The sequence below is a fragment of the Suricata suricatta genome, chromosome 2 (assembly GCF_006229205.1).
Source record: "Suricata suricatta isolate VVHF042 chromosome 2, meerkat_22Aug2017_6uvM2_HiC, whole genome shotgun sequence".
Taxonomy (NCBI): Eukaryota; Metazoa; Chordata; class Mammalia; order Carnivora; family Herpestidae; genus Suricata; species Suricata suricatta.
The window spans coordinates 7,848,843-7,875,922 of record NC_043701.1 but is presented as its reverse complement, the minus strand read 5'-3'; the positions used below and the strand labels follow the sequence as shown (position 1 = coordinate 7,875,922).

The window sequence follows — 27,080 nt, the reverse complement described above, 5'->3', positions numbered from 1 at the left end:
ACGGTCAGGACGTGGGAGCCGAGGAGAAGACACGGTCAGGACGTGGGAGCCGAGGAGAAGACACGGTCGGGACGTGGGAGCCGAGGAGAGGAAACGGTCAGGACGTGGGAGACTAGTTTAATTCATATTTTGTTTTGCTTGGGGACTGGCCCTAACATTTTTTGAAAATCTAGTGATAAAGAATTAGAGTTTGAAATCACATTTGAGTCAATGTGATTTGGCAGTAAAACAACTCTTACCATCAAGAACTAAGTGCCAGGGGTGCCCGGGTGGCACAGTCGGTTAAGCATCTAACTCTTGATCTAGACTCAGGTCATGATCTCACAGTTCGTGAGTTCGAGCGAGTCCCTCACCGGGCTCTGTGCTGATGGTCCAGAACTCCTTCTCTCTGCACCTCCCTAGCTTGTGTGCTCTCTCTCTCTCTGTCTCTCTCAAAATAAATACAGTGTAATATTTCAAATTAAAATTTAAAAAAAAACCAAAATGACACTACCAGCATAAGGATAATATCTATTTGTAAAATGCACAGTATAAGGAACAGACATTATAAAATAAAATATTAAAACCCCATTTAAATAAGAGACCACTGTTAAAGCAATCTTTAATACTAAATTTTAGGAGGACTCTGCCAATCTCGCTTGATGGTTATGTACTTCCCGTGTGAGTGTAAGTACACAGTAGTCTTTACCATGGAGAGGTGGATTGTGTGCTTTGTGCATTATTTAGAGCACATTTAGATTCCAAGTTGGTTTTCCCTGGCAACCTAGTACACTTCTACCCTGCTTCCTCCTGAATTAATTGATATAATGAGCTGATGTAAATTACTTTCACTATTAGGCTGAGCTAATATTAACCCACAACCATTTAGAAAGTAGATACACCACACAAAGCCATATACATACTGAATTCCAAAATTAAGTATCAAGGATGTTCTTTTAGTTTTTCATAACTTTGGAGTGTCTCTCCCATTGCTTTCTCTCATGATCTGGAGAATCGGGGCGGTGGGTATAAATACCTGCTGCAGAGGCCCAGGCCTCAGTGCCTGCCAGGGTACAGGTGGGCACGGTTCTGTCTTTGTCACGCTTTCTCACTTTCTCGGCTAAGAAATTTTTCTTTTCTTTTTTTTATAAATTTTTTAAATGTTTTTTTATTTATTTTTGAGACAGAGGGAGACAGAGCATGAGCAGGGAGGGGCAGAGAGAGAGAAAGGGGGACTAGAATCAGAAGCAGGCTCCAGGTTCCAATCTGTCAGCATAGAGCCTGACGCAGGGCTTGAACTCACGAACTATGAGATCATGACCTGAGCCGAAGTCAAAGGCTTAACTGACTGAACCACCCAGGTGCCCCAGCTGGGAAATTTTTTACCATCTTAATTATTAAAATGCAGTGAAATGCTCTAAACTTCATATTTATTCATATTCTACCCATAACTACTCTAATATCCGTATTTCCATAGCATTTCCTCTTCCTCTGATATTCATCCAATTCTGCCTGGCATTTTATTTTGAGTTAATTTTATCCCCCACCTCCACCGAGGTATATAAGGCCCTTGGAGAGGGACCCTCTGTATAGCCTTGATAACAGCAAGTCCAAATTCATATGAAAGACAAGTGCCTTTTTACTGTAGAGTGAATTTTCTACACACACCCTCCCGCCCATGATAACCCAACATTGTGTTTCTCCTTGTGTTGTATTTTTCCCCCAGTAATGCTCGTTCTCTCCGTTCTTCTCTTATGATCTTGTCTGTCCACTGAGGCTGCACCTAAAAGCTTTCTGTTGTGCCCCACATCTACATAAGATCCTTCATGTGAAATCCATCCTGCATTATCTGCCCCTGTGTTATGGCACTTTTCATCTCCACCTCATGTTATAGTTTTCATATATAGGATATATTCACTTTTATGGGCTGTGATATCTTGAAATCTTATTTGCCTTCTATTCCCATATGCTATGCACATAGCCGGTGTTCAGTAAATGTTGCATGACTAAAGGTTTGCAAAGAGTTGTAGGGGAACGGAGTTCCTCCATAAGAATGGGAGGTTCAATGCAAAATGGAATTGTGCCTGCTGCACTGGGTGTAGACATGGCTGAGGGTAAATCAAGAATGGGGATGACTGTGCTGTCTCTGAGGCCAGTCCTGTCAAATCTCACAGCAGGAGGGCACTTGGGAAGAGCACTGGGTGTTGTATGGAAAACACTTTGACAATAAAATATTATGGGAAAAAAAATAAATATTTTGGAACCATAAAAAAAAAAAAAATCTCACAGCAGGAAGCTACCGGAGCATTATGACAGAAAGTCCCATGCAGTGTGGGTCTCTATCAGTCCGTTGCCTGTGGTCCACTATTGAAGATTCTACTGTTTCAATCTGGGTAGACTTTTCCATTTTAGAGAGTTTCTTATGTAAATGTTGAAATCTTTCATGAATGTTAGTATGGAACAATGCTTTTGTTATCTGTGAGGCTCTTGGCCAGAATAATAAAGAGTCAGGTTGTGAGGAAGTTGCAGAAAAAGATTGGTGGGGGGAATAAGGCAATAGGACCAGGAGAAATGAAAGAGTCTGCCATTGAAACAGGAGTATTTCTGAACAGATTTCAACCTCACTGTTGGGAGGGGACAGGCAGGCTATGAAGTTATGCCCTTGAAGTTGCAGGCCAGGTATTTGTGGCTCCCATATGTTGTCTATTTCCTGCCTGTTAATTATCTAGTTTATGAATATTATCTTCACACCTTAAATCTACTTGTAAGGTAAGTAAAATTACTCCATATTTCAAACGAGAAAATGCTTTAAGAAAGGATAGGGGCGCCTGGGTGGCACAGTTGATTAAGTGTCTACTTCAGCTCAAGTCATGATCTGGCAGTCTGTGAGTTTGAGCCCCGTGTCGGGCTCTGTGCTGACAGCTCAGAGCCTGGAGCCTGCTTTGGATTCTGTGTCTCCCTCTCTCTCTCTCTACCCCCCCCCCACTTGTGCTCTGTCTCTCTCTCTCTCTCAAAAATAAATAAACATTAAAAATAAAAGGCTAACTTAACATAACTACAACTGGCTATATAGTAAATAGAAAGACAGATTTGAACACGAAACCCACATTTCCCCCTATATTATGCTTGATGCTGTTTTGGGTATGTGGCTTTCATTCACCAGCTGGGCATAGGGTGAGAAATTCAGAAGACTTAGCAATCTTTTCTTTTAAGGCTAGTATAATCTCATTGCTGTTGCCGTGGCATTATTTCAAAACCTCAAATTGCTATGAAAAACTCAGTGTTGCCCCTTTCTGTCTTGGGATTAGCCTTTAAAGAAGAGGACAGGAAACAAGATGGCTAATTTTCCATCTTTCACCAGGAGGAAATCCAGCTAGTGTCTTTTTTGTGTGTGTGCAAAGGCAAAATGAAATGAATCTGTGCTATGCAAATGAGTGTCTCCACTGTTTGTTAATTTCTACTGTTTACTCAAAAATGGGAAACACCAGGCTTGTGATCCATCATCTTTTGTGCGCCTGGCACTTTCCATCATGGATTATATTAATCTGCTTAAACTAACAAGGATTAATTGCCTTGGTAAGTCAACCTGGCATTGAAATGATATATTGCCCAGACAGCTTGGAATGTGGCCACTCATAAATCTCATTCGCGTGTGGGTTTATTTCTGTTTGTCTCTTTCTCTGACAGATGTGTGCCCAACCACTGTGAGCATGGCGGGAAGTGCTCCCAAACGTGGCACAGTTTCCAGTGCGCTTGTGAGGAGACGGGGTACAGTGGAGCCACCTGCCACAACTGTGAGTGCCTCTTCCCCTCACCTTGACCTGTCATTGCACGCACCCCGGGTCTTGGGCATGCACCCACTAATCAGCTGCCGCCAAAGAACGCAGATTGTGCTGTTGCATCCCCAAAACAGCACCTTGAGTTGTCAAGATCTATTCTCTCCTGCCTAATGACTCAGAAAGAAGGTCCAACGTGTCCAATGTTCATAAACATGGCTGGGAATGGAATGCTGGTCTTGGACTTGCCTTTGTGTGTCTAAGCCACGTCTGGATAGATTGGGAGGTTGTGTTAGTGTGAGGTTTCTGACTGGATCCTCATTTATCAGTTCTGCAGAGAAGCAGGCAGAGCGTAATGTGAACCTTCAGTGTCTGTACAGTAGTTGTCTCGTGCTCTGTCACAACTATTTGGCCACATTTTTCAGGCCAGAAAAATAAGTTAGAAAGTGGAATGAAGTCCATGAAGTTCTATATCTAAAATAAGAATCCAAGAAGGCAAGTTTTTTCCCCCTAAATACTAAAAGTAAAAAGTGGCAAGTGAAAATGGCTAGTAAAACACAGATGTGCCTTGTTTTACATAATCGCTTTATGCTGAAAAGTCAAAGATTATAATTTTTGTAATTCAAAGAATATTTTTTAAATGAATATTAACTCTATATTTGTAACATTAATTTTCCAAAAACACATGGCTGTTTTTAAAGCCCTTTCTGGAAACAGATTTGCCATAAGACATATGATTCAAAGAAGAAGTCCACCTTTTGTAATTCAAAGAATATTTTTAAATGAATGTTAAGTCTATATTTGTAACATTTTCCAAAAATGCATGGCTGCGTAAAAAGCCCTTTTGGAAACCGATGAGGAATACAATATAGAGTCGAAAGAACTCCATCTGCCTTCAGTGTGTGTGGGGGGGGGAGGTGAGAAAGGAGGAGGGGGAGAGAAAGAGATTCAGTCGTCTTCTGTCTCCTCCTAATATACTGAAAAACTGAGAATTGAATATCTAAACCCTCTAATTACACAGACGTCTTTCATTTCACTTTATTTTTAGGAAACAATGACAAAAATATTAGCAGAGAAGAGTTCTGGAGTTAGTAAAATGCAGTACAGCTCTCTGAGCCTTTCAGATCATTATTTGTAGCAAAAGTTAAACATTGTGTTCAGAATATAAGACTTCCACAAAGAAAAATGTTTGTAATTTATTTTTTTGCACTTATCATTTTGTTTGGGAAGATACTCAAAAACAAGAGACAAAAATGCTCCTAGGAAAATTAACATTAATAGTACTGTATACAAGAAAATAAAAACAGATAGTAGGGTACCTGGGTGGCTTAGATGGTTAAGTGTCCAACTCTTGACTTTGGCCCAGGTCATGATTTCACAGTTCATGAGTTCGAGTCCCGCATTGGGCTCGGCACTGACAATCAAAGTCTGCTTGGGATTCTCTCTTTCCCTCGCCTTGCCCCTTCCCTGCTCTCTCTTTCTCTTTTTGAAAATAAGTAAATAAACTTGTTTTTTTTTAAAGAGCAATGACTTCAAGTATTAGAAATGTCTTGAGAGTATTTATGTAAAAGAGGGAAAGTTTCTCCTCCCCAGTGCTCATTCCTACCTATTCCTTATTTCACCTTCATATCTATAAAAGGAGAAGCATTCATTTCCACATAGACAGCCTGATCTTTGATTGTCTTCTCTAAGTGAAGCCAAAATCTTGAAAATCAAGTGTGTACATAAATAGAGGTTAGAAGATCATAGTTCATAAGTAGAGACAGTGTTCAGTGACACTATTTTGTGGTGAAATATATATATCTTATAGCTTATTGAAGGGTATATGCTTCCAAATAAACAGAAAGGCTTGATTTATCTCTTAGTGACTCCCATTGATTAGCTCAAAATTGGAAAGGTCTGGCTCAGTGATAATAATGTAAAATTATATAGGATATGCCATTCAGTTTGTTACAGAATGAACAACATTGCATCTTGACTTAATGACTGTACTGATAGCAAGAGCATTGAGGTCAAGAGAAACGGGCTTCTGATGCCGGCTAGCAAACTCCAAGATTACCATGCCCTGTGCCTTCGTGCTGAGTCGTTTCATTTCTCACGGACTTCCTTCCTTCCTCTTGACTAAATGGCCCTTGAGGTCTCTTGCAGTTCTGAAAACCAATGAGCCGAAACTTCCAGTTGCTTATTCTGTGTTCTGCGGCTTTGAGTTTTGTTATTGTTATTAAATATTTTACCGCATTATTTCCTGCTGAGGACCAAAGATCTCTTCTTAAAAAAGGACTTAGGGTAATTTTACTATAGTACTACTTTTAAAAGGAAAAACAAAACCAGCTAACTAAAATCTAGAGTTAAGTATAATTAAATATTTAGTAGAGCTTCGACTATTAGTAGAGTCCAGTCATTGGGCTACTATTGCTTCACATTTTCTGCTCTGGTCTTGGCTTGGTCGGGGTGATGTAGCTACTTCTTGGAAGACCGGTGACCATCCAGGCCAGAGGCTGGAATCCAAGATGGAACCGAGAGGTCCTTTTTTGGGTCGAGTTTGAACTTGGCCCTGTCTCTTACTTACTTGTAACCTTGGGCACTTAGACTCTTTGAGCTCCAGTTTTATCCAATGTGAAATGGTGCAGTTACCCTTGTAAAGCCATTTTAAGATTAAATGATGTGGTTTATGGAAGACACTGAGAAGAGCTTAAGCAACATTAATAACAAGTAAATTTTCACCAGTTCATCCCTGTTAGGACAAACATCCTCTCATCTGAACTTCTGTATCAATAATTGTCCACACCTCATAACTGGTCACTTAATTTCATACTCCTGTGCATTGTTGTCACTCCCATGGCAGATGGGGTTTGAAGTGAATGATTTCCATAGTTTTCTCTTTTTAAAGAAGACTTGGAGAGAATTGAAAGGGATCTGGATGTGTCCCAGACCTGTACCTGTCTGTTGGTATGTTTATACGTGGAGAATTTATTTTCAAATACATTTTATGCAGGGCCAGAGGGTTGTCATGTACAAACCACTGTCCTGAGGAGTCACGATGTTACCCTTTGGATGAGGGACTGCCTCAGGGGAGGCAAGAGTTCAGATCACAGGAAAGGGCAACCCAGTTCTTGTTCTCCCAAACGCTAAAGAGGGTAGTTTGTGACCAGACCATGCAATACATTAACCTGTTGCTGTTTTATCTTTTTTAATTTTCTGATGCAGATACATATTCCTTTCTCAATGAATTTGTAACTCACTAGTAGCGCATTGAAACTTAAAGTCACATCAAAGAAGTTATAATGATCATGCTGAAAAGTACATCTATTGTTTGTTGTATTGACTTACCTTCACCCTCTCAAAAGTAGAAGAGTGTGCCTTTCCTGTGAGCAAAGCTTCATGCTGAAAGTTACAGTCCTATCTCTTCCTGGTGCTTTATAGACACTTGAAATTGTTCGGCAAACTTGCTTTCCAGTAGTCAAGTGCTCTTTAAGATCCAGTTACTGTCTCATATTTTCCATACCTGGTCCTTACCCTTCGTAATTGTGGTGCTCACTTATGTGAATTAAATTCAAAAGGCCTTTTTAAGGATCCTGCCTTCAGGGGCGCCTGAGTGGCTCATTTGGTTGAGTGTCCAGCTTCAGCTCAGGTCATGATCTCATGGTTCGTGGGTTCAAGCCCCGCATCAGGCTCTGTGCTGACAGCTAGCTCAGAGCCTGGAGCCTGCTTCTGATTCTGTGTCTCCCTCTCTCTCTGACACTCCCCTGCTCACACTGTCTTTCTCACTCTCTCAAAAATAAATAAAACATTAAAAAAATAAATTCAAAAGACAATCCTGTATCTCAGGGCTTGGTAGATATATTTTTTTCTCATGCCGCTGGAGCCAATCTTTCACCTAATTCCTTCTACATGTGATCTCAACCTCTTAATTGGAACTGTCCAAAAAATAAAAACCCAGAATATTTTCGATAATATGAAAGTTGTTGGCTGCCTTCATAAGCAAAAAGACACTGGACAGATATAAACAATGCTTTGGGCGGAAAATTGAGGAGAATTTTTAAATACCAGATCTTCATTCTCAGAGAAAATCTTCTTCCGATATTTGGTATGAAAACAGAGATCTCACCTTGCCCAGAGAAATAGGCATTACTGTTTCCAGACATAGTAACCGGAAGTAAGTGGAATGTCCTACACAGATCTCTTCCAATTTAAAAAGTATGTGATTCCTGAGTTCTGGGGTACTAAGAAGGAACAGGGTCTGATGTTGCCACACAACAAAAAGTAAAGTTTTTACTAGCCAGTTTTAGAGGAAAAACTGAAATTTAAAAGGATGGTATTCTACATCCTGTAGTCTGGAGCTATGACTCTGGGTCCATAAATTTGTAAGCCATAAATTACACTGCATCTTATTACCACACACATAAAAAGTGCGGTGGATTTCAATAGCACACACCATGTTCCTTATTATCCATTAGACTCATAAGTAATTGAATTCAAAGCATAATTTTTAAAAAGAAATTAATCCTACCTGCTTGTAGTCACACAAACCTATGGCATAAACACCTAGATTTATTGGCCATGGGAAGTTTGGTGCCTCTATCTGTTTGGAACGATCACAGACTTATCTATCAATGAAGACAACTTGGAATTTGAACATTGCACCCCCTCTGCTCCCTCCAAATGAGTGTTTGCTGAATGCAATCATGTCCTTATAGAACTAGAATCCATCAGGGCCCCTGGGGAGCTCAGTCAGGTAAGCATCCAACTTCTGCTCAGGTCATGATCTCACAGTTCGTGGGTTCGAGCCTCACGTCAGTCTTTGTGCTGACAGCTCAGAGCCTGGAGCCTGCTTCCGAGTCTGTGACACTGGGGCACCTGGATGGTTCAGTCAGTTGAGTGTCTGACTTTGGCTCCGGTCATGATCTCGTAGTCTGTGAGTTTGAGCCCTGTGTTGGGCTCTGTGCTGTGTGTCTCCCTCTCTCTCTGCTCCTCCCCCGCTCACTCTTGCTCTCTTTCTTTATCTCTGTCTCAGAAATAAATCTTAAACATTAAAAAAAAAGAATTGGGATCCATCCCTCAGCTATAAATTCAACTCACTTATACAAACCTACTTGGTATGTCTATGTTTTAACCTGGTTTTCCACCATACTTTTCCTCCCTTTCTCCCTTCTGGTCTCTTTGCAGCTTTTCCGTTTTGTCTGAACACCCTGTACCCTCACACTGTTCCCTCTGCCCCACCACCACCACCACCATGGGGCTTTTGCACACCCTCCCTCTCTGCTTTATCAGGTACACTCCTACTCACCCTTCAAATCTCAGGGCACTAGCCACCTCCTTTTTTTTTTTTAGTTAAAAAATTATTTATTTATTTTGGGAGACAGAGAGACAATGCAAGCAGAGGAGGGGCAGAGAGAGAGGGAGACACAGACTCTGAAGTAGGCTCCAGGCTCTAAGCTGTCAGCACAGAGCCCAATGCGGGGCTCAAACCCTCAAAGTACAGGATCATGACCTGGGCCAAACTCGGATGCTTAACTGACTGAGCCACCCAGGTGCCCCAGTAGCCACCTCCTTAAGGAAGCTTTCTGTGACCTGAAATTAGGTCAAATCCTCTTTTTCTAAGATATATCTTAGCACTGGTGATGACTATGATTTAATATTCATTATTTGTGATTCTTTAATACTTACTGTCTCTTTCAATGGCCCCTAATTGCTGAGAGGAGAGCCTACCAGGTTCTGTTCACCAGTTTATTCCCAGGGCCTGCCCAGCATATAGTATGTGCTCAGTGAGTGTGCATTCAGTCAAAGAGTGAATGAATAACAGAGAAGGCAGAAACCATCAATAGCTTTTAAAGGTCAGTGTCCTTTCTGTGAATTCATGAAGATCGTGAAGCTATGAAGAGAGAGAAAAGCTGAAAGGACAAAGGAAAATAGGAGGGGAGATCATAAAAGTTGGTTCGTGGAAGGCTGAGGGGGTAGTGATAGTGGTAACAGTAGAAACAACCACCAGAGGTATAAAATTACAAGAAATTATATGGAGGAAGTCAGTATATGAGCAAACGAACCTACACATTTCAAATACTCATGAGGAAGACACTGTGCCATGCATGTGAAAACATGTTCATTTAAGTGACTTGCAGGAAAATGTAATTATATGCAAAGTAAGTTGCAGTAACAACAAAAAAAAAGATCTCTTAGATAACGAAGAATAGTATGAGCTACTCTAATGTAGGTACATTGAAATACAGACAAGTGAATGCCAAAAAGGTTTAAACTTGGGGTGAAATCTGAATAAGATGACCATAGTCCTTTTATTTATTACGCAATATCACATGTATATTCTTGCTACAAGAAAAGTAGAGAGGGAAAAGGACTCAGGATTTGAAATTTGATGTTCCGATGTCAAATCCTCAGATCCTCAGGCTCTACAGCCAGCCTTCCCTCGCCACTAGCAGAGTTTTCCCAGCGAGAGGACACTAACTCTCTCCCAAACCTACAAATCCTCTGTTCCTCAGCCTTCTTAGCATATGAGTATGACCTTCACTTCCACTCATAAAGGATAAAGTAAGATCTCAGCACACACTGCTGGTCACTGATAGCAACAAAATGAGAAGCATTGGATGTAATCTTTTCCACTTTTTTTTTCCTTCTCTCTGTTATCTTGCCTTTAGGTTTTGGACGATCACTTAACCTCTCTGAACTTATGTATCCTCCAGGACATTCAATAAAATATTGTCCCTTAAAGTGCTTTGTAAACTTGGAAAATATTTGGTATCATTTTGTAACTTTTCTTATACCACCAAGTATTTAAAAACAGCCAGCAAAAAGTTTTGTCTGCTTATAATTGGCTTAGGGTTACAAGGCGCTGATTGGGTTGATTCTCAAGGAGAAGATCAGAGAATGTCTCAATATTTAAGCCAATAGTCAAAGAAGAGATAAAAGGCCTGATTAGCAAATATAATGGCGGGCTCCAGGAGCTGCTTTACATGCGCAGGGTGAACCTACTCTTACTAACCTAGACACTGCCTTGGGTAACCAGATTGTGCTTCTTTGTTATGAGGTGAACAATTTCCAGTCTTCCAATTTTACCTCCCTCTCATCCTTTGCATCTTACACCGTGACTACTTTAGATGCTCATTGTGTCTCTGTCATTAAGGGATATGTCCTTGTCATTAATGAGTGACTCTAGGGCACAACCACAGGACTACAGGAGATGGAGATCTATACTCCTACCATTGCTTATTCACTTTTTGTCCACTTACCAGTATGGTGAGAGTGGACTCCATTCTGCACATGGAATAGGTGCCGAAAGGTGGAGTAGAGAAAGAAGAGGGCAGCCTGTGGTGTTAACAGCTCCCTCCACAGAAATGTTTAATTTCATTAAAAAATAAAAACCTGTGGGGCGCCTAGGTGGCTCCATCAGTTAAGTGTCCAACTCTTGATTTCAGCTCAGGTCATGATCTCACAATTCATGAGTTCAAGCCCCACTTCCAACTCTGTTTTGACAGTGCGGAGCCTGCTTGGGATTCTTTCTGCCCTACCCCTGTGCACGCTCGCTCTCTCTCTCTCTCTCTCTCTCTCTCTCTCTCTCAAAATAAATAAATAAACTTAAAAAAAAAAGCCCGTATGATCATCACTCATTTACATAACTTTGGCTCATTGAGGTTGTGAACTAAGGGTAACTTATACCATATGTTTGCCTCTTATTAGTCTAAGTTGCCACTTTTCATTTCACAAAATATGTATAGGTGTCATTGTATGGAAAAATTACTGGATATCTTATCACAAATTCTTTGTAATCCTAAGCAATTGTTTCACCTGTTCAGGTTCTATGGTCAAATCATCTCTCTGTTTATTTCTGGACTTTTTCCTTACCCGATGGATGGGGAGCGACGAGAGTGAGGGGGAAGCCACTGTCGGGGGGGGGGGGGAGGTCCACTTCTCCCAGATCAGGCACCACTGAGATGACAGTAAGCCCTTGCTCCAATGTATGTATTCTCCAGATGGGAAGGCTACTTTCTCACCAAAGCCAAAGCTTTTGGGGAGAGAAGGAAAGGAAACGAAGGAAGGAAGGGGCAGATGGTGTCACTTCCTGAAATCACACTGACTTACAAAAAGAAGCAATAACCCCAGCAGCCCTCTCCCCCAGATTTTCACCTGGCACCTCCAGATAAAGGAAGATGGAAAGAAACAGGAGAGAGCCACCTCTGTAGAAATGTTGGAAGGGGACTTTTAGAGGCCATTCTGTCTTTCAGCCACAACCAAATAAAGTACTCTGGATTAAACTGGTGCAGGTCATTTGGAGAAACAGCCCAAGGACCTTTACATTTCTAAGGCAACCCAAATTTCAAATTAATCCCTTCTTTTATGCCTTGCTTTGGAAAGATGGCTGAGATTAAACCTAGAAAGAAAGGATTTAATTTCAGTTTTACAAAGACTTTTTCAGTAGTTTCAAAAATATATCTTTCTCTTTGAATAAAAAGCCCCTGCAAAAAGTTGATCTGGGACTGCATATTAAAAAGCAGCCTGCCATGGAGACTGAGCTCTGATCCTGTGAACTGCTCAGAGGCTGTAAAATGCCAGAGCCAGGTCTCAAGGGAGTTGACATTATTCATTAAGCTCTGCAGTTTGAATCCCAGGGACTGTCTCAGCCAAGGCTCAGAGTGAAGAGAAAAAAGAATGGAAAACCCTCACCTCTGCACCTTTGCCAACTTCAGTTAAGGAAAGGGGGATAGATTGGAAGCCTGATTGTTGGCAGATAAAGAAGGAAACTTCACAGACTCCTGTCTCTACTCAAAAAAAAAAAAAAAAAAAAAAAGCAAAAAAGGAGAATTAAAGTTAAATATAGTATGTGCCTTTCCTTTGATCCTTTAAACATCGCCCAAATCAAACGATTTCTTGCTTTCCTATGCACATTAGTCACTGTACCCCTACTGTAAGGATTGAGCTTTACAAACTCGGAGTGTAGGATTACTGCTGATTTATAGATGGTCCCAGTTCACTCAAAAATATTATAGGTCCATTTTGTAGGTAGCACGCTATGTGGATTTCAGAAATACAGACAAGGGCTGGCTTCCTTATGAAGTAGACATGGTGATTAAAAAAAGAAGAAGAAAGACAAACAGGAAGCATTAATATATGAGTAGGAGGTAACATGTTCATGTGCCTAACTGGTGTAAAAGCCAATATGTTTAGTGAGAGGGAGAACAACGTGGACCAAGGTGGTTGGGCAAGAGTTCTAGGACCAACTGAACCCTGGCAAAGCCCCTGGTTTGCTTGGTTGGGAATTAAGATTGGACCTGCTGGGGGAAAACGTAGGGGTCAGGACAGCAGAAGCAGAGTTTGAGAGCAGAAAAGCAGCCTCCTCCTGAAAGGGGCCCGGCTGTGGAGTCCACAAACTGCGATGGGAATGCTCATTTGGACTTTTATATGCCATATGATACTGGAGAACTTTCTAAACCTTTCTTTTTTTTATTTTTTTAAGTAGTTTATTGTCAAATTAGTTTCCATACAGCACCCAGCACTCTTCCCCACAAGTGCCCTCCTCCATCACCACCATCTCTTTTCCCCCTCTCTCAAGTTTTGCATCCCTCTCTCTCCCCAACTCTCTTTCCCTCTTCCCCTCCCCCTGGTCCTCCATTAGGTTTCTCCTGTTCTCCTGTTAGACCTATGAGTGCAAACATATGGTATTTGTCCTCCTCTGCCTGACTTATTTCGCTTAGCATGACACCCTCGAGGTCCATCCACTTTCCTACAAATGGCCATATTTCATTCTTTCTCATTGCCAAGTAATACTCCATTGTGTACATATACCACATCTTCTTGATCCACTCATCAGGTGATGGACATTTAGGCTCTTTCCATGTTTTGGCTATTGTTGACAGTGCTGCTATGAACATTGGGGTACATGTGCTCCTATGCATCAGCACTTCTGTATCCCCTGGGTAAATCCCTAGCAGTGCTGTCTAAACCTTTCTGAGTTCATGTTTGAGTGTGCTAGAGCCACAATTGGTAAATTTTCAGGAATTTTGTGAGCTCGTTTTTAATGCTTGGAAGCTTGAACCTGCTACAGTGGGGAATGTACCCCATGGAAATTAACAAGCCCCACAAATTTCTATTCATTAAATTCAAGATACGTGGCTTGGTTTGCTAAGCTGTCTCTGTCAACAACTACCCAGTATTGAATCTCATGATTTTTCCCCCCACCGGGCACATGACAAAAATCTGGAGAGTGAATGATTGATTTCTGTTTTGTTTGTTTCCAACATCATGTGAACAAAAAACTCTCTTCATTTCTTTCATTCTTATGACTGCATTCTGCTTTCCTTCCTCCTTTCCAAGCCCTCCTGGCAAAAGGATGTATAGTTCAGATTGTTGGAATCTGGAATGAAAATGTTTATCTGTGCAAATAATTCCTTCTGTTATATTTGTTGTAGATGGCTAAGGCCACTAAAAGCAAAAAGTATCCCATGGAAAGGGTAGCAATTTCCAAGAAAATGTGGCTGGTTCACTTTTTTGGATGTTCTCACATTTGACTGCTTTCAAATTCTAGTACAATATTTTACTTGAAAATATTTGATTTTGGGACGCCTGGGTAGCTCAGTCGGTTAAGTGCCCAGCTTCAGCTCAGGTCATAATCTTACAGTTCAGGAGTTTGAGCCCTGTGTCAGGCTCAGTGCTGACAGCTCAGAGCCTGGAGTCTGCTTCGGACACTCTCTCTCTATCTCTCTCTTTCTCTCTCTGGCCCTCCCCTGCTCGCTTGCTCTCTGTCTCTCAAAAAAAAAAAAAGAATAAACATTAAAATATATATATTTATCTTAGCCAAGTGCAAGAGAAATACTGTAAATGGATTTGATTAAAAAATGTAATTTTTACATAAAGCAAGAACACTGTCCAATGGCTTGCACTTCCTTGGTCTCATTATATAATTTTGTTTCAGAGCTACCGTGATGGCTCCGTCCACAAAATATGCCTTACCCTATTCTTGAAAGACCTTTCTTACCGTGGCAGATGCTGGCACCAAATGCCAGACAAAGTTGGCACCTATAAAATCACTGTCATCCCTCATTAACAGGCATCAGAATGTCCTAATAATACTTGTCGCCACTCTCCAATCCTGTGGAGACGTCAATTACACATGTCTTGCTTGCCAAGTCATGTGATCCACTTCCACGGTGCTGGAGAAAGCCAAGTGAGGCCATCCGGTTAGAGTGGATGAAGAAACACCTTGAAGAGTTTGGCTGGAGAAAGAGAAATTCCTTCTATCCATATTACTGCAGTGGAATTCAGAACTCCAGAAAACTCTGTGTGTTTTTTGTGCCATATGGCAGCCTGTTGCTGAGCTGCTCTTCATAGAGCACATTCAAGTATTCAGTGGAAGGCGTATTCCTACCAGTAAATACCAACACATTAAGGCTTTTTTATAGTTTCAGTGACATAGAGACTTTCTGAGTAATTAAAACCTGAATTTAATCAGGCCACATTATTTCAAAAGTTCCCAGCCCACCTGAAACTAGGAACAAGCTTTGTTAATTCATTGTCCGAAAGGATTATATTTTCCCCATTTGTATAATTCTTTAAACCAAGCTGGCTTGTGTTATGCGAGGGAGAAGAAAGTATCATAAACTTTTTCAGGGGAGAGACCATCAGTAATGCAGCTCTGGGAGTGGACCGCGGCACTGCATGTGTATTAGATGCGCTTGGGAAGGTGGGTAGGAAAATTCAGGCAGCACTACTTACCTTCTAGTTATTAGTGGGAGCATCTACTACTCTGTGATTACTGCACCAGCTGGGGAGGCCTGAGCTGTTGCAGAAAATCTCCTCTCCGTGGGCCATGTGGCCAATTAGCCACAAGGCCAGTCATCCAAGCAATGCCAAAGTTCAGCAGACCCTGGGAGAGGAAGCCAAATCAGTGGTGGGAGACAGAAGGGCAGTCATGGCAGATCGAACCGTTTTCTTGTCCACGCTGCCTCCACCGCTTAGCACACCCTTCCCACCATCACCAGATGAAAGGCAGCACCAACTCTGTCTCGCAACTTTTGCTTTGCCCAGGTGCCGTCGGCATAGCTCCACTGGATGGAGGTTGTTTTAGCAAAGCTACTCCTGCAGCCTGAACTAGGTTTGGGGGGCTCATGTGTATTTTAGCGATAAAAATAATGATACAGAATGATTCACAGGGCAGAAGTAATGTGGAAGACAAATTTACTGAGAAGCATTTGAAATGCTATTAGCAACCACATGAGAAAGTTTATTAATGGAAAACACTTTTTCCATGTCTCTTACCCATATAGAGTAGATGTCGTAAGAACTCACACATTGTAAAAGCATATTTGGAGGAACTTACATAAAGAGGAACTTACTCTCTATATCAAAATTGCTAAAGGATTTTGAATTAGGATTCCATTTGCATTCAAGCTGCTGCATTTTTCCACTTATCATCACCCTACGCTTCCCAACTACCACCTATCTTAAGGTGAGATAAATGAACATGAGGCCCTAAATTCTACCACATGTGGCTCCTTAGCTAAGGACTGGATTCACTCTTACACTTGATTAACGTTAGTTGCACATGTGGTAATAAAAAAAAAAGCAAATTTAATCTGCACAAACCATAATTTTCATGCTGGGATGATTTAGATTCCAGCAGTCTCTATATTGATTGGTTTAAGAAAACTATTTCCATTGTGTTTTTTTTTTAATGAGGATGCCCAGTGGAAAATCACACTTGCGTCTTGCAGAACTTTATGCTTTTCAAAAGTAACAAATAGAACTTTGATGGTTAGGAAGATGGGCTTGCTATCCATTGACTTTAAGATCAAATCAACATTGAGGAGAAGGACGGTAGTAGATATTTTGAAATACTCACTGATATACTAGCGTGTTAAGATTAGGGACCACTCCTACAAGAGATAAGTGGATGCCCTGAAATGTTGCCTAGTCTTCTTCTTATCAGAATGTCTGCAGCCACCCCATTTTCCTCAATTTTGTCCCAATTCTCTCTTCCACTCTGTGGCTCCCTGCTACTTTGCATTCAAAGAAGGAAGACTTTAAGCAGGAATGATGGGCAGAGGTGGGCGTTTGGTGGTGTGGCCCTGAAAAGTTGATAATATATTGGAAGATGTGGTAGAGAAGCCACATCCCCGTTTCTGACCTTAGTTTCCACTGCTCATCCCCTGATAGCAGCTGAGGTGGGAGCAAGTTAGGGAATCTCGAGAAACACGGAGGATGCTCTCAGTTGCCCGTGGGCACACATGACACAGAGAACCTCCAAGGGGTGCCAGCACCAGTGAATTACAATCGCCCCATTCTGTAGAGACAACATGAACTCTTTTAACAACATTCCAAAACTTCATAAAGAGAGCGTGGTTAGCTTAATTTTTTAATGTTTATTTATTTTTAGGACAGAAACCATAATCGGGGAGGAGCAGAGAGAGAGGGAGAGATAGAATCCAAAACAGGCTCTGCGCTGTTCCCACAAAGCCCGACGTGAGGCTTGAACCCACAAACCACGAGATCATGACCTGAGCTGAAGTCGGATGCTCAATCGACTGAGCCACCCAGGCACCCCTAACTTGGTTTTTCTTGAAAAAGTTCTAAATTATAGGGCCCATGAGAGTTATTATGCTCCATGAGAGTGCATTTATTTTAAAGTCTGTAGGTTTATATTATATTAATATAAATTTGTGTCCGTATACCATAAACATATATACTAGGTAGACTATTACCTTATGAATCAGAAGGCCTGTTTCCAAGGCCCATTTGGTTAGTGGAAATCTGTTCTTTGCTACCCTAGTTTGAATCTTATCAAATATGCATAACACACACAGACAGTCACAGCAATGCAAACTTGAGCAAGTGATCAGAGGCTGACTTCTCACAGGCTCACTGTTTTGACTTGGTTGCTCGTTCATAAATCACGAATGCCACAAACAGCCCCACACAGACTTCCCCCTCTGCAGAGGATGGAGCCCCACATGCCGCCATGCTCGCTGTGGGCTCCTTGCTCAGAAACGATCCTCTCTGCGCTCTCCTGACATTATTAATGGCCCTGATGTACAAACCCAGAATAAAATAGAATTAAAATCCAAAGTTAATTTCAAGCTCCATTAGAAATTAAAGGTGTTGGGAAAGAAATCAATATTTGCCCAGTACAAAATGACTAAATTCAAAGCAATTAATTCTATTATTTTGTAACTTCTAAAAACCAGAAAGGACCTTCAAACTATAAAATGGTGCTACACTCACACATCTACACGATATGTGACTAAAAATAATGACAATGATTTCCAGAAGCAATACGCAGAAATCTATTTTATTACTTTGTAGCCATAGCATGTAGTATGCACACTAAAATGTGTGTCTTAAAATAGAGCCAATTATTCTGTACAATCCATGGCTATTTCCTGCAATTAACAACACTCGGTTGTAAATCTGAGAGGATTTAAGGGACAGAAACCAGGCAAAAGAGCAAAGAGATTTATTTAAATGGAATAAATGCACCCATTTCCTTAATTTTACTTTCGCTTTTTTTCCAGCTCCTTTTTAAGTATTGCTATAGATTAACAAACAAGTGACCTTAAAACACTGTGGTTCCAACTAGGAGAAAATGTTTTGCAACCTGTAGGGTCGTAAGTCATAAAAGACATAAAAGTAACCGTCAGTAAAAGCTTTTTCATTGCAGAATCACTGTCACTTCTTCCCTCTCGTGCCTCTCGGGGTAAGTCTGAGTGAACACATGGACCTTTTGCAGGTCCAGAAAGACCAGAGCCAAAGGGGTGTGGATCAGACCTCGTCATGAGGATGTGTCACTTTGTTTCCTCCCCCGCGTCGAGAAGGAGCCTCATGAGAACTGGTTCCAGCATCAATAACCTTTTCGGCATCTGGGGTGAACATCTGTAAAAGATAATGTGGGACAAACCATAGCTTTGCTTACAGAAACACATGAGGCTTCTGGCTAGATCTTCTTCTCTTTGTGATAAAAGTAGTCATTGTGATTAAGGCTTCAGAGGAGCAAGAGACACACAGCCAGGCCCTGGGACCGTCCTAAGACTCGTCCGCGAGAGGGAACAGAGCACCGCCTCGTTCTTCCAACGGCTAACATTTAGCTCCTTGACTTTTGGAGACGTCTTTTAAAAACTCTGTTAGCTGTACTTTCCTCAAAGGTTTGACTTGTCTCATGAGGCAATGCAAAGTTGGGTTTGGGGAGGTGAGCTTCCTGGCCCACCCACCCCTGTCTTCTGCCCTGCTTGTCGCTCTTCAGGGTTGCACGTGACCTGTAACAGAAACAGAGCTGTCAGACAGACCACGCTGATTTTCAGCTCTCTTAGCTCCCCTCTTGGTCAGTACTTCCTTCCTCCCTGTGATGTTTCAAAGAAGAGCGGATACTGGATTGAGACAGACGGGGGCCAGCCCTGTGTCTGGAATCCACCATGTGTGTGTGGTCCAAGGGGGTGACTTAGCCTCCCCGATTCTCACTTCCTCCTATATGAGAAAAATAATAATGCTTACCTGGAAAGGTTTCTTTTTCTTTTTCTTTTTTGTTTTTGTTGCTGTTTATCTTTTTTCCTTTTCTTTTTCTTTTCTTTTCAGGATTTCAAACATAAATGAAGCAGATGTTCATTACTGGGATCATCAGTAATGTCAGAAATTAGAATGCAGAGCTGGGGAAATAGGGTAGGAATGCAGTGACAAGTGTTTCAGAACTTTGACTCTTGCTCAGCATTTCTTGTAAGTGCAGCCAGCATCTGAAGATGTGGACTTTCCTCACTCTCTCCTCCTGGCACCGCTCAGCCTCCCGACATGGCTTCCGTTTCCCAACTTCCCTGAATCTGCTTTCCTCAGTGACCTCCCCCTTGGCAGATTGATGCTAATTTATCTAACTGAGGCATCTATGTTTTATAGAACTTGCTTTCTCCTTACAGCGGCTTTCTCTGTTTTCTGTGGCTCAACTACTTCTTTATTTTGGTTCAGTTTGACAGATGCCTTTGTTTCCAGTCTGTCATGCCTCACTCTTTGTGTGTTTGTGTGAAGTTTATTTATTTTGAGCGAGAGAGCATACATGAAGCAGGAGAGAGGGAGGGGAGGAGAAGGGGGATAGAGATTCCTAAGCAGGCTCTGAGCTGCACAGCGCCTGATGCAGGACTCGAACTCACAAACCATGAGATCATGACCTGAGCCAAAAATCAAGAGTAGAACACTTAGCAGACTGAACTACCCGGGCACCCTCTCTTGCACTCTTAAATGATGGTGCTCCCTGACTTTGTCCTCAGGCTTCCTTTCTCGCTGATATACTCCCCTGAATCTTCAAATCATGTCTTCAATTTCCATTTATGTGGTGAAAATTCCTGCATCTGTATTGCTAGTCCAGAACATTCTGCTGGATCCATTAAACTGTCTAATGGGTGCGCCTTGGTGGCTCAGTCAGTTAAGCATCCAACTCTTTATTTTGGCTCAGGTCATGATCTGATGGTTTGTAAGTTTGAGCCCTGCATTGGGCTGTGTGCTGAGACCATGGAGCCGGCTTGAGGATCCCTCTTTCTCTCTCTCTGCTCCTCCTCTGCTCATATTGTGCCTGTCTCTCTCAAAATAAAGAAGTAAACTTAAAAAAACCCTGCTTAATGGACAGTGACCATCACACAGTAAAGACTTAATAAATATTTGTTGAACGTATGAAAATCTCAGTATCCTATATATTTAATCCATTTTCTGGATTTATCCTTACTTTCCCTCCTGTATTACCTATATGTATAAACGATCCTTTAGAGACCCAGTTAGAAGGAGCAATCTAAAACCCCACATCTAATCAGTCACCAGGGTCAGCGTGTTCTACCTCTGGGATATCACTTGTGTCCCACCTTCCTCTTGGGGGCTGAGTCTTCACCCAGGGTCTCCTCACTACTGAGGAGTGGCAGAGACCTTCCAATTCCTGATTTTAGAACCTTTAGTTTATGCTTTACGTATCTGCTAAACTGAAATTTCAAAAGAGAATCTGATGCCATCAATTACGAGGTTAACACCTTCCAGTAATTCTTTAACCTTGTTCCTATACAATCAGAGTAAGTGAACATCCCAAAATGTTGCACAGTCTTGTTTCTTCCTGTCTCCCTATGATCTCCTTTACCTCTCTCCCTTTTCTCCAAGCATTCGGAGCACATGATAATGTTTTGTACAAGCCTTTGCATAGAATGCAGTTCCTGCTCTTCCTCTTCTGGTTAATTAACTCCGCACGTCCTTCAGTGCTCAGTCGAAGTCTCATTTATTGCAGGAAACGTTCTGTCATCCCAAGACTGATTTAGGACCCCACCTTCTGTGCTCCCACCATTCTGTACACACCCTATCAAAGAAATAATAATGGAGTCACTGGAAATTTGCTTCCTGATGTAAAAAAGAAAAAAAAAAGAAGTCTTCTTTGACTTCTACCAAATCAAAGGACAGGACTAATGCAGTAGACTCCCAACAAATGTTTGTTATATAATGAATGAGAATTTCATACATGTGTCACCAGACCTTCCCAGGACTACGTATCCTTAGGACTTGAAGGAAAGTAGCTGGGCTTGTGCTGCCCTTTCAATCTTCTCTTTCTGTGTCTTTTCCCTTTGGTGTACTTTTCCTTTCTAATCTGTATCAAATGAGCAAAGGTCTGATATCAGTCACTTGTGAGGTATTTTTGGTATGAGTGTGATTCAATCACTGTCATTTTCCCCCATCAGTTATACTTTAAGCTGGTTTATATCTAGTTGTGAAATGAGAAACCAGTTTCCCAGTTAAAGAAACTGTAGGGCAGAAAACACTATGGCTCTTTGCTTTCTTCCTTGTAAAGCTAGCCTTTAATATAAAGTTTAATCCTTTTCCACTGCCTAGAATGTGGTCAGAGATTTTCTCTGCAGACTGTTTCATCTGGCATTTAATTCCTAGGTACTTCTGGGAACTGAAAGGAAGAAGCAGTCTGCAGTCTGCAGTCACTGAACTTGGAGACAACCAGACAGTCTATCAGTTCTTTGTATCTCTGGTTTTTATTTTATTTTCTCTAAACCAATGGTTCTTAGATTTTCGTCTGAAAATTATCTGAGTAAATCTATAAAGTAGTTTTCAGGGCACCATTCCAAGAGTTTCTGATTCATAAGATCTGTCATAGGCTCAGGGAATCTGCATTTTAATGAGCTTAAATGAAGATTGTAGAAGATTCTAATGCAGATGGCTCATAGCAATTTGAGTAGGTAGTGAATGCCCCTTTCATTCTCTCCATCCAACCAGAAGGTGGAGCCTCCCTAGTGTTCTGTTTATTCTCCTTCCTTCTTGTGGCTCCAAATTCAACAGATTCTGGGAACTGAAAGCCATGATTTAGTGTCATTTTACAGAGTGAACTTGCTGTCTGTTCTACCCTAGCTTTCCAGTATCATTTCAGTCACTAGCCACCTAGGCTCTCCATTACCTTGAGATCAAGAGTTTTAGTCACCTCATCCTCATCAGGACCCAGGACATGGTCAACAAGCAGGCCACTGCAGAATATTGGGGACCTCAGAAGGAAAGGCAATCAACCCGCTAGAGTCCTCAGACCCCATCCATGGTTGGTGGATGGGTGAAAAACTATGGGAGAGTTTAAATTTTGACTCACTCATTCCAAAGTCTTTGTTTGCAATGTTGAACATGTGTTTGAGATAAGTCAGGGGCAAAAAAAAAAAAAAATGTTCTCCCAAAATAAAATCACAACTGAGGCCAACACAGAAGAGAGAGAAATCTCCAAAAGTTAGGTTTAATGGTTTAAAAGTGATGTGCATAAATTTCAAATCATTATTAATTCATAAGTCCTAAGCAGTACAACAATCATTATTATTTACAAAAGATTCATTACATGGAATGCATAATGTATGTCGATGTTTGTAAATTTTGTTTTACCACAGCACTTAATTTCCAACATGTTTACATTTTGTAAGTATTCCTACAACATGCACACAGCTTACAAAATGATAATAGAGGAGGCACAGCCTCCCATCGTGAATCTAGACAGATAGACAGTGAGCTACTCTGGCTGTGCGCACAGACAACTCCAGGCCTTTTTCCTCTTTCACCCATCTGGCTACCCTTTTCATGTCAGTGACAAAAGGTGGTACATTTAGAACATCAAGAATACCAATGTGGCACTTCTTTGAACCCTACCTGCCCTTTCTCCTTTTGTTCTGATCTTCATACACTATTTAAGAAGGATACCACTACCAAGAATTCCTAGAGCGATGATTTCACTCTTTAATTCTACATCTCTTTAAGAAAGGAGTTCTTTCTTCCTCAAGCTGGTTTCTTTTTTTTTTTAATGAAAAAGCTAATTATCCTTTAAAACAACATTTTTTTTGCATTTTGTAATAAAACTGGGAAGTAATTTAGTAACTTTCTAATAGTAAGTTAATGAGTTTTATCCAAGGGCTAGCATCATGTGGTGCATATTTTTTATGTGTACATAATGTTTCTAAAGTAAGCCCAGTTGATTTTTTTTTTACTTTTATCAGCAAGAAAGAGAGGCTAAAAACAGATTCCTAGCTCCCCAATGTGTTTAATAGGAGTATTTAACAGCATCCAAACTTAGTCACAAAAAGATAAGGATCAGAGGCAAATCACTGTGTTAGGTACTAGAAAACCTTGTATTTATTACATTCCTGTTGTGCTGGTTGTCCTCGGAGAAAAGCCTAACCTATTTACTTCATCCTTGCACAAACAAACAAGCATGCCTATAGGGAGTCCTTGTAGCGGGAGGTCTTGGTATCAGAGTAAACTCACATAAACATTTGTTTGTTTATTTGTCTTTATTCACAGTCAGTAGCTTCATGAGGTAGGTGATCTCCTTGTTGACGCATTCTGGTAGATTGCTATCTTGAAAGAGTCTTAAGATGAAAGATACAAACCAGGCACATCTTTGAGGGAAGAAATAATGAGTTGGATGAGAAAAAACATATAGGACGGGGAGACTACCTAATGTATATTTTATCCTACGACATAGAGCATATCTGCGGCACTTAGGTGCCATTGCCAAACATTTAAATAGTTACGTCGCATCGAAATAGCCACACCCCATTGTCAGACATGATCTATTGAGATCGTTTTCTGGAGCTCCCAGGGAACACTTTTATTGAAAGAGAGAATTCCTGTTTTTTTTTTTTACAGATCTAAATCTTCAGCACTAAATGTTTATATCAGCAATGTAACAAAAGTGCATCTGTATAGATCAGCAGTTCATACCACAACAGTGCCTATGTTACAGTTTTGTCTTTTAGTTGGACTATGTGCAGTTTAGATCACAGAGATTCATACCCATCCGAGAATCTGGCCATGTCTTCAACTTTCAAAAGATATTTTTCCCATAATTAAATATACTAAAATTTTCATGTTAATATCATAAAAAGAAGTTTTATACATTAGGTTACTTAAATTTGTTAGCCATTAGGAAATGGAAGAATTTTTATTCTCTTTTAAAGAATCTTAAACAGAATTTAAATCAAGTTATATCCTTACTCGCCGGAGACCAGCATTTTCAACTTGAACGTGACCATTGACCAACAATTCGGTTTCTGGAATTTTATAGCAAGGAAATAATTAGACATATTTACAAAGCTTTATGTATGATTTTCATCTCAGCATAATTTTGGATGATAAAGAGCAAATTTTAATATCCATCAATAGAGGAATATGGTAAGTAAGTGCTGACATAATGGCATCCTGGGAAACCCTTAAAATCACAAAGCAGTGTTATATTAGAAAACATGAAAATCTATGCCATATAGAAAATGAAACTAAAATCAGAATTCATAGTTTAAAAATATACATACATAAAATACAATAAAATGTTAACAGTGATTTTTACCAGGTGATGGGACTGTGGGTTCCTTCAGTATATTTTTTTATATTTTTATGTTTCATCTTAGTTGGATTTAAATAAACAAGCCATTTTTATAATAAATGATAAACATGTCTGTTTTTTTAATGTCGTGGTAAAGAGAAATAAAGTAGGAATGAAAAGACCAAAATATGAACTCCCTAATCATATGTTAAATATCTATTTATTTGTACAAATACCAAATAGGATTGTAGACTCCTCAGGGAAAGAGATTGTGTTGTCTTTTTCTCCCCGTAGGGCTCTGCAAAAGGAAAAACCGCAGATGCGTGGTAAATATGTTTCGAATAAATGTGTAGCCCCTGTTAAGTGCCTTTCCTTCTTCAAGGCTCATTTTTCTCTTCTACAAAATAAACATAAGGTCGCCCCCCCCCCCCCGCCTCACTGGGGATTGCTGTGAGTCCAAAACGAGACCATACTTGGTGTCTACACAGCACTCCATGCACACCGAGGAACATCAGTTTTATCCACAGTGGTTCCGCGCACAGCCATGACGAAGGAGGTGGTGTTCCCATCCTCATGGACGGCTCAGGGCGAAATCTGGAAGCAAGCAGACAGTACGAGTGGCCACATGGTCGTAGGGACGTCCCCTTTCTTCAGCACCAGGCACCTTCTTGCTTCCTCCAGCTTCCCTCTGGATTTAATCTTGGGAAAACTGGGACTCAGGTTATGTTGTTGTTTATTTTTGAGAGATCTTGAGTGAGGAAGGGGCAGAAAGAGGTGAGCAGAGGATGAGAAGTGGGCTCTGTCCTGACAGCAGCGAGCCCCACGTGAGGCTCAAACTCACCAACTGTGAGACCATGATCTAAACTGACACTGGATGCTCAACGATCTGGGCCACCCACGTGCCCCTGGGACTTCTGTTTTAATTTGCTCCTAGAGATATTTGCATTCCCACCAGAGAGAAGAAATTATCAGCCAATTAATGACCAGTCCTGGGTTTTTTCTGTTTGGGGAGACCACCCCTGAAATGACACCACACTTCTTAGCTCTTGTATGGAGGCCAACAATCAGCCCTCTTCATCAGAAGTAGAGAGGGCACAGGGTGCCTGGATGGCTCAGTCGGGTAAGCGTCTGACTTCAGCTCAGGTCTTGATCTTGCAGCCCGTGAGTTTGAGCCCTGCATTGGGCTTTGTGCTGAGTGTCAAAACCAGGCCTGTTTCAGATTCTGTGTCTTCCTTTCTCTGTGCCCCTTCCCTGCTTGTGCTCTGTCTCGGTCCCTCAAAAATGAATAAACGTTTAAAAAAAAAAGGAGCGGAGAGGATTTTGACAGGCAGTGCTTCTGACTCAGATCTCTGCTCTGTCTGCAAAAAAATTATAAATCTGCTGGAACAAAATTCTACCCCTTTTAAAGAGAAGTACCAGATGTTATTAAAAGTTATCCTCATATCATATCTCAAATGGTAAAAAATGCAATGATAGTAGATTTTGCTAGTACATTTCCATCATCATAATTTAATGCTGTATTAGTCACTAAGAACAATACAAGGCAAATATATTTCTTTATTCAGCCCTTTTAGTAGATTGCAGGGTTTTGTAAAAAAAAATTAACGTTTGTCTATTTTTGACAGAGAGAGAGCGACAGAGTGTGAGCGAGGGAGGGACAGAGAGACAGGGAGACACGAAATCGGAAGCAGGTTCCAAGCTATGAGCTGTCAGCACAGAGCCCCATGTGGGGCTCGAACCTGCAAACAGTGAGATCATGACCTGATCCGAAGTTGGACACTTAACTGACTGAGCCACCCAAGTGCCCCAGATAGCAGTTTTTTAGATAGGTGAAGGCGTAATATGGGCAAATAGACAGGCAGATAGATATAGATGTATAGATTTTTACATATATAACTTATTTTACTTCTTGTGTAGATTTTATATGGATTACAGTTTATCAGATCAAAAAACTTATCTAAAATATTGCAGTGTGCCCAAGCATTTTACCATGTGTATGTATTCTATATGTAGACATTCACCATGTACAGTGCTCCAATTTTCTAACACTTTATATACACATATGCAATACATGAATAATGTTAGAAAGCTGTTCTAATCAGGACAAAGTCACAAAATCAACCCGGCCCCGGGCCTCAGGGAATGTGGTTTAACGGAGCGTTTAGAATAGCCGGAGGTCACTTAGGGCAGGGATCCTAGGAAAGTGAGAGCTAAACCAAGTGAACCTGTATGTTACAGTGAGCGGAAGGAGCCGATCCTGTAACGGAAGGAGAACTCGCCCCGCTATGGGAGCAAGCCCGTCTCCCAGCCTCTGCGCACACACGCCGCAGCCAGCCCTTCAGCCAATGCTGCTCAGCAGCCTCCATTGCTTGCGCCCCGGATCAGACACCACGGTCCCTCAATCACGATGGCAGTGTCCTCCGCGCTGCCCCCCCCCCCCCCCCAGTCTCACACCTCAGTCTCATCTCATCCCAGCAGCCAGGGCAGTCCTGTTTAAATATGCATCCTGGTCACGTTAGACA

At 41.2% G+C, this 27,080-nt stretch overlaps 1 protein-coding gene across 1 annotated transcript in view; it reads left to right on the top strand.

The window, feature by feature from the left end:
* Positions 1-27,080, top strand: part of CNTNAP2 (contactin associated protein like 2) — a 1,359,261-nt gene that overhangs the window by 601,465 nt on the left and 730,716 nt on the right. The window contains exon 10 of the mRNA XM_029921999.1: positions 3,667-3,773. Coding sequence (XP_029777859.1) covers positions 3,667-3,773 — 107 coding nt within the window. The remainder of the gene's footprint in view (positions 1-3,666; positions 3,774-27,080) is intronic.